General features: G+C 41.8%; 3 protein-coding genes across 3 annotated transcripts in view; 2 read left to right on the top strand and 1 right to left on the bottom strand.

Moving 5' to 3' along the window:
- The first annotated feature begins 349 nt into the window (after positions 1-349).
- On the top strand, positions 350-2,010 carry nudt15 (nudix (nucleoside diphosphate linked moiety X)-type motif 15). The gene is made up of 3 exons (XM_085796129.1): positions 350-610; positions 1,344-1,540; positions 1,633-2,010. The coding sequence occupies exons 1-3, from the start codon at positions 462-464 to the stop codon at positions 1,752-1,754; spliced, it is 468 nt and encodes a 155-aa protein (XP_085652255.1). The 5' UTR covers positions 350-461; the 3' UTR covers positions 1,755-2,010.
- Positions 1,743-7,542, bottom strand: LOC146990622 (carboxypeptidase O-like). Its single transcript, XM_085796114.1, has 9 exons — positions 7,336-7,542; positions 6,428-6,467; positions 6,224-6,325; positions 6,021-6,125; positions 5,780-5,896; positions 4,768-4,861; positions 3,942-4,147; positions 2,560-2,644; positions 1,743-2,479 (listed from the first exon to the last, which is right to left on the bottom strand). The coding sequence occupies exons 1-9, from the start codon at positions 7,401-7,403 to the stop codon at positions 2,214-2,216; spliced, it is 1,083 nt and encodes a 360-aa protein (XP_085652240.1). The 5' UTR covers positions 7,404-7,542; the 3' UTR covers positions 1,743-2,213.
- Positions 7,543-14,582: 7,040 nt separating this feature from the next.
- The window catches only part of cckbra (cholecystokinin B receptor a), a 30,749-nt gene continuing 27,630 nt past the window's right edge, over positions 14,583-17,701 (top strand). The window contains exon 1 of the mRNA XM_085796057.1: positions 14,583-15,256. Coding sequence (XP_085652183.1) covers positions 15,112-15,256 — 145 coding nt within the window. The 5' untranslated portion in view covers positions 14,583-15,111. The remainder of the gene's footprint in view (positions 15,257-17,701) is intronic.

Genomic DNA, 17,701 nt, shown 5'->3' with positions numbered 1-17,701 from the left:
GATGGCAGTGTTGCACCCCTCTGAGCGGAATCACTAAATCACTAAATCTACATAAAATGATGGAGGATATTTGACTGTGACTGTGAAGTTTAAAGCACCATAGCCAAGGAGTGTTTCACTACAAAAATGTGCTGCAGTCAACCAGCTAATGGGAACATGTGTGACAATATAATGTGTAATTTGTTAAGTTATAGCAGCTACTTATTAATCATGTTACAAAATATGACGCACAGTATTGCTGCCTGCTACTGGACTGGCCTGGATTCTTATTATTGTGAAATCGTATAATACATCCACGGCGTCTATGATCCACGGCTTTCCCAAAGGAGCGCTAAAGCGAAACCGGAAGTACAGAGAGGTGAAGCCTCTTGCGCCTCCTCAACAAATAAACGGCGCTACCGGGTAGCACGCGCGAGTTTAGCTAACATGGATGATCTATGAGGCGTTTTTTTTTTTAGTTTATGTCGGATAAAGCTGTCAGACGGCCCGGGGTCGGGGTCGGGGTGCTGGTGACAGACTCAGCCCACCCCGGGTGTGTTCTCCTGGGCAAACGGAGGACCGCCGTGGGCAAAGGGAAGCACCAGCTCCCCGGTGGTCATCTGGAGTTTGGGTAGGTGGAGAACAACAACAACCAAATCAAAAAAAAACGGACACCGGTGTGAAGCGTTTACAGGAGAGGCAATGAATGTGTAACAGTAACTTTCATATAAATACACTCAAACACACATATCTTGTGGCAAAAACGTGTGCTTTGTGGAGGGGAGGGAGAGGAGTTGTGGAATGAGGGGAATGATGTCCCACAATATAATTGTCACTGTTTGTATTTATTCTCTATGCACTCATTTTTTTAAACTACTTTTTATGTCTTGCTGTTGAATGATGATGTTTATTGTGCAGCTGAGAAACTCAATGTCCTTCGGGATAAATAAAGTGTCTGTCTGTCTATCTATCTATCTATCTATCTATCTATCTATCTATCTATCTATCTATCTATCTATCTATCTATCTATCTATCTATCTATCTATCTATCTATCTTTACACGTTTCACTATGATGATCACTGTAGAAATAATAAATACATTTAGTAATTTACTTTCATACCAAATTATAAATCATAAACTAATAATAAGACATATTGATGATTTGCATTCTTACAAGTTCCTGCCAAATAAGTTCTCATTAGCACTGAGTTTCTATATAATAAATGTAGTCTGGTTAGAGGCAGTCAGGTGGGATGAGTGCTGCTGTTAATGTACAGTTCATGTGACCTGGTGGTGGTGGTGGGGCTGTACTGCATGTGACGCCTCCATTGGAGTGACATACTGTGATTCTGTGTGTGACAGAGAGACATGGGAGGACTGCGCTCACAGGGAGGTTCTGGAGGAAGCCGGGGTGCGTTTGGCGAACGTCCGCTTTGCGTCAGTGGTGAACTCCTTCAGGCTGGAGGAGCAGTACCACTACGTCACCATATTCATGCAGGGAGACCTGGACAGGAAGCAGTCAGGAGAGCCAGAGAACTTAGAGCCGGAAAAGAATGAGGGTATGTGAAGTGGGGCTTTAAAAAAAAAAACATCTTTGGCCACCTGAGCAGGTGATAATAATCGATGTGTGGGCCTCTCCTCTCCCTCTCAGGCTGGACGTGGACGCCCTGGGATGAGCTTCCTCCAGAGCAGGAGCTCTTCCTGCCGCTGGCCACTCTGAGACAACAGGGCTTCCAGCCGTTCGGGGAAAAAAACACTGAAACTCAGCTTTGAAACTTCACGTTACATTGAGGAACCTAATCATCCTTCAGGGGCTAAATGGACATTTCCTTTTTTTTTTTTTTAATTATCATTATTTTATTACAGTAGCTGCTGCCTTTTAAATGTCAAATGCAAAACATACTGTCATTTCTGCCAATATTTTGAACGGTTACAAAATAAAGAAGAAGCACCAGCTGTGATTTTATTCCAGTTTTAAGCAAATAAAACACACATATGAGCAGAACATAAATATAAAGTATATGTGAATATTTATAATAATAAAATGCACCAATACCAACTTCTAACTGCAAAATGACATTGATGATATATTAAAATTATACTTTAAAGCTGTTAAAGTTTGAACCAAGGGTTATTCATTTCAGTGCCATTGAAAAAACATCTTGCTTATGTGAGATTTTGAAAACTCGGCTTGACTTGTAGCCTTATATTCAGTGTCATGTTTTCTCCACCTCACATCACGTTGGTGCCGGTGGCCCACAGCGCTAACAGCATGCTCCACACGGTTGCAGCAGCAGCAGCCACGCCGCCATTAAAGGTCTTATCGTGGGCGTAGGTGATGATGTGCATGGCTCCTCTGTAGGCTTCCTCACAGGTCGGCTGGATCTGATCCTCTGGGAGCTCAAAGCCGAATGTCCCGTTATCCCTCAGCTCAAAGGTGAAGCTGAGTGGGATCCCCTGCATCCGAGCCCAGTCTCTAGATGAACCAGAGTTGGGGTCTGTGGGAAGAGATTTTATTTTTATTTCGGTAACCAAACCAAAACAAGTTGTCACGCTCAGCGGGGATGTGTAAACTTACATAACACGTCGGGCGAGGTTCCTACAGTGTAGTTCTTCCCGTGAACCTCCCAGATGGCTTTTGCTGCACCCAAACCCACCTCCATCTGAGGAAGCAAACATTAGCTTTAGTCATGCAGTGACCCAAATGTGCAGGGATGTAGTTGCTGCGGAGATCTTGAGCTGAATGTGAACTTTTGTGCCTGTGGATGGAAGCTTATTGTGTCAGTTCAGTCCTGAACCTGTGGGTCAGTGGGTTTTAGCAGGTACACCAGCTCTGCTCTATATTCAACTACAGTATTGAATTATTATTATTATTATTATTATACTAGGTTGTGTGACTGATCTAAGTATCTGGCAAAATGAGCAGAAATTATGAGGCTCAGCTGTGACGGACATAAGAATGAGAGGCATGATGTCATCTTTGATACAGTATGTTCCACAAACACTGTGGTGATGGGAAGAGTTTGAAATGTCTGAATATGTCTGATGCAGAGAGAAGAAGAGGAGCACGGACTGATTTATTATGTTTACTGTTCATTGCGTATTTTGTCTTTTAATTTCTAAATGAAAGTGATTCATGTTTTCCTGGTTGTTTGTTGCTATTTTATGTGAAGTTAAAGTGGAGATTCACTCTTATATGCAAAGATATGATACTGGACCTTTGAGGCCAATAAGGAGGTTGATACTTCAGACTTTAAAACCTACGATTGGCCGATAAATAAATGAAATAACCTCCACTCCCATGTTAAAATGTCAAACCTTTAACCTTTAACCAAATTAACAAGTTTACAGCCTGGTGATAAAACTGCTTTGGTCTCTTGCTCTTCAAGTCATCACCCATGGGCGACGTCTCAAAAGCTACAGCCATATTTAAACTGTCAAACCAAAGCTTATCACTCTCACATAATTTGCCCAACAGGGAGCACTGGGAAGTCTATTGTTGAATACCCTGCTTAATATGCATCACAATCACTCAATATCAATATCTAGCTATTGGTATTCTGTCCATTCAAGCCAAATTAAATGACCAAACAAATTTTCACATCAGATTTGCAGTCTCATAAACCATTCCTGCTGGTGGTCCAAGAACGTTTAAGAGCAGGCCGGCCTCTTGTCTGTTAAAGTCCTGCTAAAGACCGGGAAACTAATGGACATAATCCTGTATCATTCAACTGTACTGCGTATCCCAAAATCCAAAACCTTGGAAAAGAATTAACATTATCATCCTTGTTACTGTGGGTTTCTATGGCAATCGGCAGAGCAGTCTCTTTATTAATGTAGAAACATGCCGTGATAATTATAATCAGCTTATAACGATGCACAAAATGCTCTCTATCCTGACTTATTATGTGATATAATGGAGGATATTTATTGTGAAGCTGTGTTAGCAGAGGTGAGTACCAGCTCATCGTAGTTGTCGGCGGTGAAGTTGGGGTGTCCGTAGGGAAGCAAGAGGAGCTGCCCATAGGAGTGGATGGTGAGGAAACACAGGAAGTCGTCCTTGATGCGTCCTAAATAGTCAGTCACGGCCTGGGCCTCGGGCTCAGACACAGGTCCTGTCCCACAGTAGATCTGTGAGCAGCAGTCCTCCCTCGATACGCCAATTGCTGTTAAAGGAGGAGAATCGGTATGAGATATGATCGCAACACCACTTCCTCCCACAAGTTCAAATGTCTGTCTTTTTACTGTACCTGCTTAATGAAAGTGCAACATTATTACCTCTTAAAGGGATAGTTCACCCAAAATTCAAAGCCGTGAACTGGGTGTCAATGCAAATTGCGCGAGATTTGGACGGACCAGGAAGAGCACTGCTGGGAGCTTCTGCTACAAACAAGCTTAAAACATAGACTTATTTAATTTTTTTCGGAACAATTTCTCATGTTGGGGCTTCAGTACAAGAGGGACATTACAGACGAGCACTATGGAGGTATTTGGATGTTTTTTGGTGTGTCTTTTTGGACGAAGAAAAGTGAGCTCTGTTCGCTACCGTCATATGGACATGCAGTGCTGCACCGAGCCCCGCTGTAACTCAGAGAAGGCACGGAGGACTCTGAAACTTCTCCCAGCCCTTAGTCGACATGAGGATGAGTAGATAATGAGTGAAATTTGAATTTTGGGTGAACTATCCCTTTAACAACAAATTGTGTAGTGACACTTCAGGAACACCTTGGAAAAATGTGAAATGTATGGATAGGTATAAATGCAGATGGACAGCTACGGCACTCACTGCCCCAGTTGGCATCAAAGTTGCGGTTGAGGTCGGTGCCGAGACAGCTGCAGTTTGAAGGTCCTGGTGATCTGTTCTTCCTCCACAGTCGAGTCTGTACGGGTCATTATATTCACTCAGTCAGATCAGCTGCTTCAGATCCATCTTTCAATTATTTGGTAATAAATTAAACCAGCACTTAACATTGTACATACTACAGAATCTTAATGCTAACACTGATTACTGTCTTAAAATACTCTTCCACTCATTTTGAAAATGAGATGATTTTGTACTTGGGGTATTTTGAGCATCAGTAAATGATTTATTAAAGGGACAGTTCACCCAAAATTCAAATTTCACTCATTATCTACTCACCCTCATGTGGACTAAGGGCTGGGAGAAGTTTCAGAGTCCTCCGTGCCTTCTCTGAGTTACAGCGGGGTCCGCGCAGCAGTATTTGTCCATATAATGGTTGTGAATGGTGCTCACTTTTCTTCGTACAAAAAGACACACCAAAAACCATCAAAATACCTCCATACCTCCATCGTCTGTAATGTCCCTCTTGTATTGAAGCCCCGACATGAGAAATTGTTCCGCCGGTCAGTGCAAATCACGGGAGATTTGCACTGACACAGGAAAAGCAGTGAACTGAGACACTGGGAGCTTCTGCTACAAACAAGCTTAAAATATAGACTTATTTAATTTTTTTCGGAACAATTTCTCATGTCGAGGCTTCAATACAAGAGGGAAATTACAGACGGAGGAAGTATTTGGATGTTTTTTGGTGTGTCTTTTTGGACGAAGAAAATATGGACAAATACTGCTGCGTGGACCCCCCTGTAACTCAGAGAAGCCACGGAGGACTCTGAAACTTCTCCCAGCCCTTAGTCCACATGAGGGTGAGTAGATAATGAGTGAAATTTGAATTTTGGGTCAACTGAACAGCCACTGCCGTAATAGATTTTATCTGTGGTTTTATGAGCTGCACCCTGGAAAAGTCATTAATTTGATAAACATCCATGAAGGCACTGACGGTGTTGTCCTTCCAGGAGTACATGTAGCCGTCCACGTTGAGCACTGGCGTGACGTAGAAGTCCAAGTTCTTCATCATGTCTTCCACTTTTGGATCCGTTTTGTACGTCTCTAGAAGCTGATTTAAGAGAGCAAGAAACACAAAATCTAAGTAAAAGTAGTCTGGGAACTCAATAAATAATACTGACACTTTAGGGTAATAAATTATTCTTTAAAAAAAAAAGTCAAGTCATGTCCCTTACTTGTTTGACAAAGTACTGGCAGAAGGCTGGGGAGATCCACTCCCTGGCATGGATACCACAGTCCATCCAGATAGCTTTCTTTTTCTCGTCAGTGGGCAGACCAATCTGAAAGACAAACTCTAATAAATCCACAGCACAAACACACAAAGTATCCACACTCTGGTTGTGAAACTGACTGTTCAAAACGTGTGGGAATACTGTACCTTCAGCAGGCTGATTGTCCTGTGTTCGTAGGTGAAGCCATAGTGAACTGTCTCGACAACATCCGAGTACTGCTCTTCAATCTGAGCCATCCATTTGGAGATCTGTGGAGAGGCAGATGTACGCATTAGAAAGATGACAGAGTGCATGTGCATGTGTGTATGTGATGATTTGTCAAAGTGTGAATAGTGGTCAGGCGTTCTCACCTCCTGCATGGTGTGGTATTTGTAGTAGTCATGCTCCACTCTGTTTCACACAAATACAGCAAATACATGAGACACATGTACTCATTTTTATCCACTGTCCAGTGTCCACACATGTAGAAAATTAGTCACACTCACAGTGACCCCAAATATTTACTTAGATCAAATCTCTCCTTTAAAATGACACATGAAGCTAAAACTACAACTGTTAAACTAACTAGCCAGTTTACTTACTCACTACTATGCTTTATACTAAGCTAATGTTCAAATACCATCATTCAAATAGCATCTAAGAATGCACTATTTAACAGCTGAGCAATAATCCAATCTGGCAAGTATAATATCTTATCCCTGTTTCGTCCCGTCTGTTTTGTTCCTGTTCAATGAATGACTGATATTAAGACTACTCCCAACTTGTTTAAATGCAATCAAATGTAAGCCGTAAAATGTAAGATTTCACAGCACCAATGTGCTGTTGTAAGTTTTACTGCAAACATGTATTAAGATGTCTATTTGACTGATATGATATTGAAAATGTTTACATCTCTTTTCGATGTAAGGTACTTCGGACCCAAGGAAGACTAGCTTGTGCCATTGGCATCCTTTTAAATAAATAAATAAATGTCATTGGCTATGATATCCATCATCATGTGTAGCTCTTGAGTTTACCAAAACAAAATCACAGAAAAACAGAATAATTAACTTGGCTGCAACAATCATAATATTATTAATAATATAACAATCATTTTCATTATTTATAAATCTGTCAAATGTTTTCGGAATTAACTGAAACTCTGAAAACTGTGTGAATGCTCCTTCAATCTCTGAATACTAAACTGTACATGTTAGAAGAAATCAAACTTTTATCTCCAAAAACCCTTCAACAATGCAGTTGTATGAATAAAACTCACCTTTTTATTGTTGTTGCTCCCACTGCTGAGAGCAGCACCATTAGGCTCAGTCCGACAGAGTTGACCATTGTCACGTTGTGATCAAATAACCCTCTTGTTTGCACTAACTTCAGTAAAGCCTTTATAGAAGACACCCATCAGATAAAGACACACCTTTGCCTCAGCCACAGATCACTGGTACAACATTAGTTAATGTTTGATCTGGGCTGAGACCCTTGACTACTTTATAGGTGGAGCATATGAGTACATAATGTGTCAGTAATGACGGTTTTATACTGTTTGTTTGCTTTACTGCCGGGCACTGTATTTTATTAGGGTCATTTGAATGACTAACTGATAAAACAGTAGGAAAAAATGAGCCACATGTTGTCGGACTGAACTGCTGTGTAAGCTCCTTTCTCGACTTCTCTTATCTACCTTCTTCACGTGACCTTTCATGTTTCTCAACTGCTAACTTTAACTCATCCTTGCATCCAGTCCAGAGCACTCGTTTTTCTCACATTTTCAACACACCTATTGTGGATTGATTGATTGTTTGATCAGACGTCAGGACTTCTGTGACTTAGCTACTGTACATAGTCTCCTCCTAAAACAAGGACACCTTAACATCAGGTAAGTATGAGAGAGGAGATGGATAAAAACTGAATTGAGATGTGTTTTGGTTCTTAAAACTACTGTATGTATGTATCTTCTTCTGGATATTAAAACTTCAAATGACCTTAAGACCTTTAGTGACTGGGATTTTGGAAACCATTGCTTCATTTGTTTGCTTTGTCCAGTCTGCTAGGCTACAACAATAGCATCATGTTCAGCTGCACATGGACAACATGTTTTTATAACAAGAACAAAAGAAGAGGAAGATTAGATAAAGTGTATTAAGTCAAAGTCACAAATAGGCTATTAGAGAAGAGCAAAGGTTCACCTAATACTTATGAATGTCATAAATGAAGGTGTTGCACGTCAATTGCTTTAACTGAAGGAATATGCTTTTGAATGGTTAGCTCCATATTAGTGCAAGTTGGTTCCTAATGATCTGAATTGGAAACAGTAGTCATCTTAAAAGCAATAGTGGAGGCCGCCCTGTCTAATAGGATTTACATGAATATACAATTTACCTGCAAGAGCAAATGCATTTCATAGGAAGCACAAATCAATTTTACTTGTACTGTATCACATCATAAGATACATTATCTCACTGCACTTTACAGGGTCGAGCCAAGATCCAATCTCACCAGCCGAAAGCTGTGACTTTATTCTAATGGAAAACAAACATGTTGCCTGTGAATATTTTATTGATGCTGAGAATTCAAATGTAAATGTTAACTGTATATCCTCATAACATGAAATCAAGCCGCAGTTTGTTGCATTCATTTGCTGCTGTGCTTCCATTGTACGTTAATGCAATTTGAAGGAGACACTGGTTTATTTTGTGTATGTGTGTTTCTGAATGAAGCTGTCTGACACTGGAATATGATCAAGGCTTTGGCAAAAAGCAACGTTTTAATTGCTCAAGTCTTTGTTGTAAAGTTTTTTAATTCATGGCTCAACCTTGACGTAAAAAGTATTTGATGGAGATTGTTTGCCAAACTGTGCTATCTGTAGTTTCTGGAGACTCACTTTTAGATTGCAGTGCTACTTTTATCTAGCTAATTACTGGAATCTTCTGCTGTTGTTTTCTCCACGATATCAGAGTTAAATGTATCCTATGGCACAGTGGTTATATAAGATCATTATCAGGGGATGAGCAGGGAGCTCATAATTGTCCTGTTAAGTCAGATGGTAGACTTTGACCAAACTAATGAGGAGTTACTGCACATCAACAGGTTCTTTGACATTTAAAAACATTTGAATTTAGTCTCCATAATAAACCAGAGGCATAAACCTCATTCAACAAGGAGGCGAAAACAAAAGATGGTCATCATGAACTGTGCTCAGGGAGACTGTATGACATTACAGACATTTCTTGACAGGCCCAGAGGGTTAAGGTAACCTCCACCATCTGTACACTTAATAAGCTGTGTACTATAAACACACTGGGTATGTTATTCAGTCTCCTTCAGTTCCTTCAGTTTAAATTCAAGTCTTTTTAAGACCATTTATATCAAAAATTAATACCTATTTCACGGCCCTACCGGCAAAGAGAAATGAAATCCTTGAATTTCAGAGCGTTTACTGTAGATTCACTGTATCATCCCACTATTTTTCTGCTCTTTGTGCTCTGCTAGGGATGTAACAATATCAAAATCATGATATCAAAATCTCACTGTATGATAATACCATATAGGCTCCACAGTACAAGATTTATTCCACTATCCATAAGTCACCAAGAAGAACATTGATCAAAAATAATAATCGGGTTGACAAATTAAACTTTTGACGAAAAATGCAATACGGAGAGGGTAAATACAGCACAGCTTTTAAGACCCAGACATCAAAATTCAAGACTTTTTCAAGTCTTTTTAAGGTATTATTCCCAAATTCAAGACTTTTTCAAGTCTTTTTAAGGTATTATTCCCAAATTCAATGCTTTGAAGACTTTTTAAGACCCCGCGGGAATCCTGTAAAGTGTAAGAATCTAGCAGAGCAGGCTATTCGGCTTTTACACTCTGAAACTTTGAAGCTACTTCATTGATTGCAAATCAGATCTGTCCCCCATAGGATCTGTTTTCAACATAGATACCAGCAGAGGTCAGTACAGTGTTGAGATCCGTTCAAACCTGTAGCGTATGACGATCATAGAAGTGGGACAGAGACAGAGTGTGTGACAACACCTTTACACCTGATAACGTAGGGGACAATTTTAAAATTCAAAAATAGTCCATCAATGTGAGTTGGAAAAATGGGATGTTCTTTTTGGTGAAACAGGTGTTTTTATGTTTTCAACCAATGGTATGTAGCTTCATCACCATTCACACTGAGCTCTTCAATCCCAGCTACAGTCCATGGAGATTAATTATGTCAGGAAGTGCAGTCTTTCTTTATTCTGGGCTGTTTCTGTCTCAGTCTGGCTGCTGTGTGGTTTCACTCTGACAGTAAAATGCTTGCATGTTAACTACGCCTCAGCAACTTAAGTCTTTGTTCCCGCTCCTTTGCTGACATGTGCATCATGTCTATTCATGAGCTGCTTATAAGATGCAGAGACAAGACCTGTCTCTTCTTCAGCCCCGTGTGCACAAAACCAGGATGTGTGTGTGTGTCCTAGATAAAAGAATCAAAGAACACATCATGGGTTGTTTCTTTATAATGATGGATGAAAGCACTAATGCTTTTGGATGAGAGAGGCAGGCCACTCGTCTGTCTGTCTGTCTGTGTATATGTGTGCATAATATTACCTGAACCCAGTGGTTGCGTGATAAAGTTTAGTTTGACACAAAGGCTTAAACATTGCATCACCTACCGAGTATTTTCCTCTAGCATTTAATGAACACTCCAGCACTTCACTGCAGCGTTACACTGTTTTTACGAGATGAAGTAAACTTGTAGGTTGCATGTGGTGAGGAAAAGCTGTGTCAACATCTGCACAGGCTGCAGAGTCGAGGAGACCCGCAGGTTTTTTGGTTCGCATTCCTGAGGGGCCTTCGGGTTTCTGAGGGTCAGTGGACTTTAAGAGGTGAAACGTCTGCTGGTGCTGCACTGAAGTGTGTGAGTGTTTGTCTTTGTCTCTGACAAACCAGTGTCATTATGTCCCGTATTAGTATTTTTAAACAAGACTTCCAGGTATGGGAGAAAGGTGTTTACTGTGAAAGAACACGGTTGTGCTTACGACTGGTTTGACTTGTGATAAAGGCACTGTAACGTCATCAAATAAAGTTAATGTCATCATCATTAATATTATCATTATTGTAGTAGTGTATTTTTGAACTTTGAATTGTCCAGTTTTTTGCTATACTTGCTAACCATCATCTGCCTAAAGCTTCATACTTACCTGGACACAAAGGGAGAAAGGGAAATCAATTTTTCTTATCCAGTTCTTGGCAATTACACAAATAATGAATGAAGACAGGAGACAATTTTATCTTAAGACTGGCAGCATGGGGAGGAGGTAAGCCTGGATCTGTCCAAAGATAACACCTTTTTGACACAATTAAAAAAATAAAAAATAAAAACTGAAGAGATTCAGAGGTGCTGGTGCTGGTAGGCAGTTTTAGTTTGCTTTAGACAGAAACCAGGCTGCATGGTTTCAGGCTTATTGCTAAACTAAGCTAAAATAATAACCTCACCGACAGGATTAGGAGAATATCCTTGGGCGACAAGGAAGGCCTGACAAAGAAAGCTGTCAAAGACTCTCATGTCAAACACCTCTGAATACACACACCTAAGGACATGCACTGGTAATCAGGTTGATTTTTGTCTTGTATCTGAAGGTCATTTACTTGACAGGTACCATTTGTGTTTGTCTACACTTATGATGAGGAGAAAAACTGAGTGAAGAAACAGATGCTCCCACACCTACATGGTACAATGAAGCAATTAACATTCATGTCATGAAAATGTTTCTACCCTGAATGTGGGCGTCTCTTCCAGGCTGACTACAGTATAGAGCACGTGGAGGACTTGATCAATGCCAAGGAGCATTAAACACTGAAGCTGACACCTTTCTAAGACACTTGCTCTTCGGTTTTTCCTTTAATCTGTCACGCTTCTGGGGTTCAAATGAGATCAGTGAGCACAGTCGTCATTATTATGCATACATGAACTGAGGTAATATTAATAATTCTCTGGTCAAATTAAATCAGGGAAATAGCGATACTTCTGAACCAGCCTCGGTTGCTGTGAGCACACACAATATTTTTCCAATGCCATCCATGCAACTAGTAGATTGCAGATGATATGCATCAGGTTTCCTACTGTATATGACAAAATCATTTTGTCAGGATCGCTGCTTGTCTCCGTCACTGCCCACAAAACTGTAAACACTGTCTACAGACAACTGTACTGTGGTGACCTTGCCCTACTTTACCTGTATTATCTGAACCGGTCAGGTGACCGTAAAATCCACAGCAATGCAAACAAACTTGCTAGCCCAGCATTGTTAGTACTTGAACATGACGTTTCACTTCATTGACTTGATAACTGTATCTGCTAAACACAAGCGGAAAGACTTCTTCTGTGACTCGTGGCAATTTCACATCTGAGCAAATTCTCGCTGCAATTCAGTCCAGATTAATCCAGATTGGTTGACTGGTAATTCCTCATTCTGGATGCTGCAGCCCGAGCGCTAAGAGGGACTGCAAGATACACCTTGCAGTCCCTCTTAGCGCTTAGCGGGCTGCAGCATCCAGAATGACAACACTGAGAACACCTCACTGGCTACAGCACAGAACTGACTTCAAAGTGGGTTTTCAAAAGGGTATGGCTGCTGCCCTACTCAATCTTCTTTTAAAACCAACCTCACCAGTTAAATCTATGTCTCTGTGTCCTATACACGGGTATTGATCACTGAGGGACAGTCCATTTAAAGCAGCTGACTACACAACGGTACCCAATTCATGACATAATTTCATTTGCTATATGAAACGCTCTTTGGTCGGTAGTTTTTATTTGATTCAGGTGCCCATTGTACTCACTGTAAGTTTATGCGTGTTATTACTGTGCTCCATTGTGGTTCACAGAGCATACTCATGCACCATTTACCCTGTCAGAGCAGCAACTAATAATTCTGCATCGTCAAAGGTCAAAGTCAATCTTCCTGTTTCTAGCTTTAGGAAAGATCGGTGCATGCTCATTAGTATTGAGTTCGCTGTCCTTCGGCGAATGAGGAGTCTTCAAACAGGACGACTCACATTCCCTTTTACGCACAAGAGAAACGTAAGAGCTTTTACTGAGCTGCTTTTTGTGTGTGGATTTAAACAACAAAAATTCCTCTACTGGAGCAGGATGTTCTGGCGCCCTGGAGTATCTGAGACTGAATACTAGCTCCCATCTCATCAGACATGCTGGTCATGACCAGTGCAAAGACCTTGATACAGTGAAAATAAATACGGAGCAGCTGCCAAATTCGCATCGGAGGTTTTGGATTAGGAGGCGGAGGGGAGAGACTTTTGGCATCACATTAATACAACACTATCTTCAAACTGTGGAAGAAACATCAGCACACTGGAGCGCCACACACAAACATTTGCCTCCCACACACAAGAGTAGTATAAAAACAATTGAAGTACTTGCAAAACCATCGGCAGGACTGACAACAAGCACACAACAAATCACAAACACAAAGAGGGATGCCCTCCTCCTCCTCCACCACACAGCGAACCAACTCCCTTTTCCTCCTCCGCAGCCTCCAGACATTTTTCAAAGCGTCAGTATCATCTCGAGCAGCAACACATGAACCAAAACCCTGCGGCACTAGTGAGATTGTTCCCCATAAACCAAGCCATCAGGACTCCCAAAACCTCTCGCCTCGCACCTGTGGGTCGGCCAAACAGCCAAGTGGAAAATTTAACAGCCGTTTCCACGGGCCACAGGAAATATTCTCAACTTCTGAAACAAATCCTTTTGAGACGGTCGAAGTGGTGGTTGCAGGTCCATCCCCATGCCAAAAACCAATTTGCAGCCATGGATGGCATCGTGCTCTGTAAATCACCAGACAATTTAGGGAAAAGGAAGTTTGCACTCTCCGCAGAATTATGGCTCTTTGTCCTCCTGATGATTCCCCTGACACTCCTGCAGGACCTGGAGGTTGTTCAGTCGAGCAGAGAAATCAACTTCAGAGAGAGAAATTGTTCCGTTATCGATCCGCGAGGTGGAACGCTGAATTGAACCATTTCAGTGAAAGAGGAGTCCTAACAAAACTGATCATAGAGCTGAGAGAGAGAGACTTGGAAGAACTTTCTCCTCCAACATAAACAACCAAAATCGTAATTAATGAAATACAAATCAGTGCAGCAATTTTCTTGCTTCTCTGCCTCATTAACCATCAGATTAACCTTGGCTGTGTCTCAGCTGAGAACCGCTGGGCTTCAGGTAACCCTATAGCAGTCTGAAGCTACAGTATAGCTCCACCTCTGCAGCTACAGCAGTAAAACACTGGATGCATCACTACCTAATACATGTCATGCATCAGCCACAAGGCCATTATAATATGTTTTGTCACTACCGCAGCCCATTTGCATCATTTATTCTGCCTGTGCACAAATGCCAACATATGCACTATACGATATATACATTTAAACTCCATTGTTTCCATAAACTTTGCATGGAATGTATGAAGCGATTTTCTCAATTTGAACTCACTCCATTTTGCAGCCTTATAGATAAGAAGCCTATTCATGTACTGTTTTGGCTAAATTATACAGTGACAGCCTGAATTGAATGGAAACACAGAGAGAGAGAGAGAGAGAGAGAGAGAGAGAGGGGAAGGGAGGGAGTGTGAGGATGTGTGTGAAAGAGAGATAGAGACGGAGAGCTGCTCAGTTGCCTTAGCAGCGCCAGCTTCATTCCTCCACACTCCGCTGCTGGGAGCGCTGCGCCTCAAACGGGCTCTCCCGACACTCCAACTGTCACCCTCCGGTTTACCGTCACTTATTCACGCTTTTTCATTCAGAAAAACTCAACTTTGGACGTGTTTTCGCCCAAGTTTCACCACGCGCCCCTCCTCACCCCCCTCTCCAACTCTCTCTCTCCCATTCTCCGGGTGTTATGAAGGCGAACAAAGCGACGGTGAGTTGATTGATTCCCAGCGCGACTCCAGTCTTCAAGCAAACAGGTGTAGTAGTCTGCTGCTGCTGCTGCTGCTGCCTAATCTCAGCGCCTTTACGGAGGAGGAGGAGGAGGAGGATGGCTCTGCCGGCGGTGAACGGCAGTGTGCTGGAGGTGTCTGCGGGCTGCGTGGAGCAGGGGAACCTCAGCGTGGAAGTTAACGACTACAACATGAGCTGCACCAACAGCTCCGTGCTCCCCAGACCGGCCACCAGAGCCAGAGGTGAGCTCTTCTCTTCTTCATTTTCATCACCATCATCATCTTCTGTCACACTGTTATGTTCTTTTCATGGCATCCAAGTGCATCAGCCAAAACCATAAAGCAACATCTGGCAGATAAAATTGTGATAAATGTTTTTTAATATAGCTATTTCCATCCATAAAAACAAGTTTGTGTCAGACTTTGAATATTTCCTACAAAATAAAAGCGAGTTTGCAGCTTTCATTTATTTAGAGTCCCTGCCTGAGCTGTAATCAGGCCTGGTGTGATTGGATCATAGATATTAAAATGTGCCTGTAACAGATACTAAATGCACTTTTCCTCCATGCCATCACCCATGTTCTTGTATTTTTTTTTTGCTCCCTGACTGATGTGACTGTGTTTTTACCCCTCAAAATGATTTGCAATCAGGGCGACTTCCTCAGACTCCGTACATGCAATCAATCACCAAGCAGCCCAATTTACTGCTGCTTCTCTCTGCGTCAATAATGCCACAGTATAGTCCCAGTGAGCCGCAGCCGTTTTACTAAGTCTGAATGTTTATTTTCCTTGTGTATAATTTTCAAATTGCTGTGCAGATTAAACCAAACACCAGAGGAGATAAGGGCCCCTAAGCTCTGTCTTCTATTAGGGCACCAGTGGGCTGATTAGGTAATGAGGTCTGAATGTGGGCGGGAGTACTTTTTTCTAATTTTTCCCCTTACTGCTGCTGCTGCTGCTGCAGTATCGAGAAAATTTCAAATCTTCCCCCAACTAAATAATTCACAGCCGTTCCTCCCTCTGTGGCGCATTACTATTATTGACCTTATACAGGAGGCAGGCAGTGTAAAGGCTCAACTATCCCAAGAACAATCAAACACTGTGTGTGAGGCCTTGTTTGGTGTTTGACCAAGACACATGTCCTGCAGACAGATGAACGCTCCCACCCCGGTTCCTGTCTTACTCTCCCTCTTTTCTCTAGGTGACTCACAAACACTGGTCTTTTATTTACCTTAAATCCTTAGCGGACCAGCTCTTCCTCCTCTGCTGTCTCCCCTCAGGCCAGAGCCGAGGAGCTGAGCCTGATTATGCAGCCGTATTGTTGCTCTGAGCTGCGATACTGTAGCCCTGGGACAGGAAATTAAAGCCCCACCCCAACCCACCACTTGTGGAATTGCCCATGTCAAACTCATTGAATTGGAGATTTTGCTCTTTGCTTGCAAAAGAACTGACGCAGGTTTATTTTGTGAGTTATGATGGGGGGGGAAATGCATACAATTTTTGCATGAATCACATATTTCAAGCTTTGGTTTTGATACCACCATCAATACACAACAAGCTGCGTATTTTATGTGTAAACAGCAGTTTGATCAACATAAATCTATAAAAATGTATATTCATGCATTGAGGACGCTGCGGAGCACAAACAACTAAAGCAACAATCAAAAAGCCGGAGGGATTTGTTTTAGAAATCCATGAATAGGAGGGAACCCCTCTCATCTCAAGGCCACATAGACAACACTTCCTGACTGCAGGGTGGAGGCTTCAACCTTTATCTTTCTGAGCTTTTATCTTTCACCAGCCTTGGAGTCAAATGTCTATATGCAGGCAGCTCCGTTACACTGCTGCCACCCCGGCTTTCCTTTCTCTTTTAGTTACTGTAGACACTCAGGAGGTGTGCCTCTCTTGGGAATGATGGGAGACTTAAACAGGAGGAAGAAAGAGAGAGAGAGACGAGGCCAGAGCTGCACGCTGGAGCTGGAAGTTAGTTAACTGTCGTTTGGCAGCTGCTGATTGGACCAACGTGGTCAACAGCTGGAGCAGCAGCTGTATCTGTGGCCTGCTGCTCAAGTGATAGCTGGGGCTATTTGATGTTCTTATTATAGTCGGTGTATTAGCTGCAGCAGTTTCTGGTCGGCGTGCTCCCACCAGGAGAAGCTGAGCTGAGAATATTTTGTCTTTATTTAAAAAAAAAAACATTGCTGTAAGGTACTTGACCCTGATGCCACATATCAAAGGTTTCCCTCCTTCTCTGAGTCATGACTTCACATATCTAGACACACAGACATGATGAACATAGTTTAAAATTCAGTGTGACTCACACCTTTGAGATGATCATTATCTCCAGTGTCCAATGCAAATATACGTTATAAACCAGCTTCAACCTCTAACCACTGCAGAACTTGCCTGAGAGTCTTGTGGTTTGATTTTAATGGCTGCAGAATGTATGTAAATGCCCAAATGCAAAATAAATTCATTTTGGTAATGGAAAATACTATTTATTTTTTTATATTCATTTATTTCCATATTCCTGCAGGCATTTAAGTATTTATTTCTATGTATAATTTTGTCATCTTTGTCCTTCATAGTTAATTTTCTTACAGTGAACTAATGACTTGAAATTGAAGGATTTGTATCTATGTGTTAATTCTGCAGTGCAGAGCTGCTGCAAAAGCTCCTCCAGTCCAA

This window comes from Trachurus japonicus, chromosome 2 (genome assembly GCF_045865225.1).
Source record: "Trachurus japonicus isolate A0001 chromosome 2, Traja_1.0".
Lineage (NCBI taxonomy): Eukaryota > Metazoa > Chordata > Actinopteri > Carangiformes > Carangidae > Trachurus > Trachurus japonicus.
The sequence above is the reverse complement of the archived record's forward strand: the minus strand, read 5'-3'. Positions and strand labels throughout refer to the sequence as shown.

Coding starts and splice junctions, on each gene's coding strand:
- nudt15 (XM_085796129.1), top strand. CDS start 462: ATGTCGGATAAAGCTGTCAGACGGCCCGGGGTCGGGGTCGGGGTGCTG. Junction 611..1,343: donor GGTGGTCATCTGGAGTTTGG/GTAGGTGGAGAA, acceptor TGTGTGTGACAG/AGAGACATGGGAGGACTGCG. Junction 1,541..1,632: donor AGAGCCGGAAAAGAATGAGG/GTATGTGAAGTG, acceptor TCTCCCTCTCAG/GCTGGACGTGGACGCCCTGG.
- LOC146990622 (XM_085796114.1), bottom strand. CDS start 7,403: ATGGTCAACTCTGTCGGACTGAGCCTAATGGTGCTGCTCTCAGCAGTG. Junction 6,126..6,223: donor GGACAATCAGCCTGCTGAAG/GTACAGTATTCC, acceptor TTTGTCTTTCAG/ATTGGTCTGCCCACTGACGA. Junction 4,148..4,767: donor CTTTGATGCCAACTGGGGCA/GTGAGTGCCGTA, acceptor CTCCTTTAACAG/CAATTGGCGTATCGAGGGAG.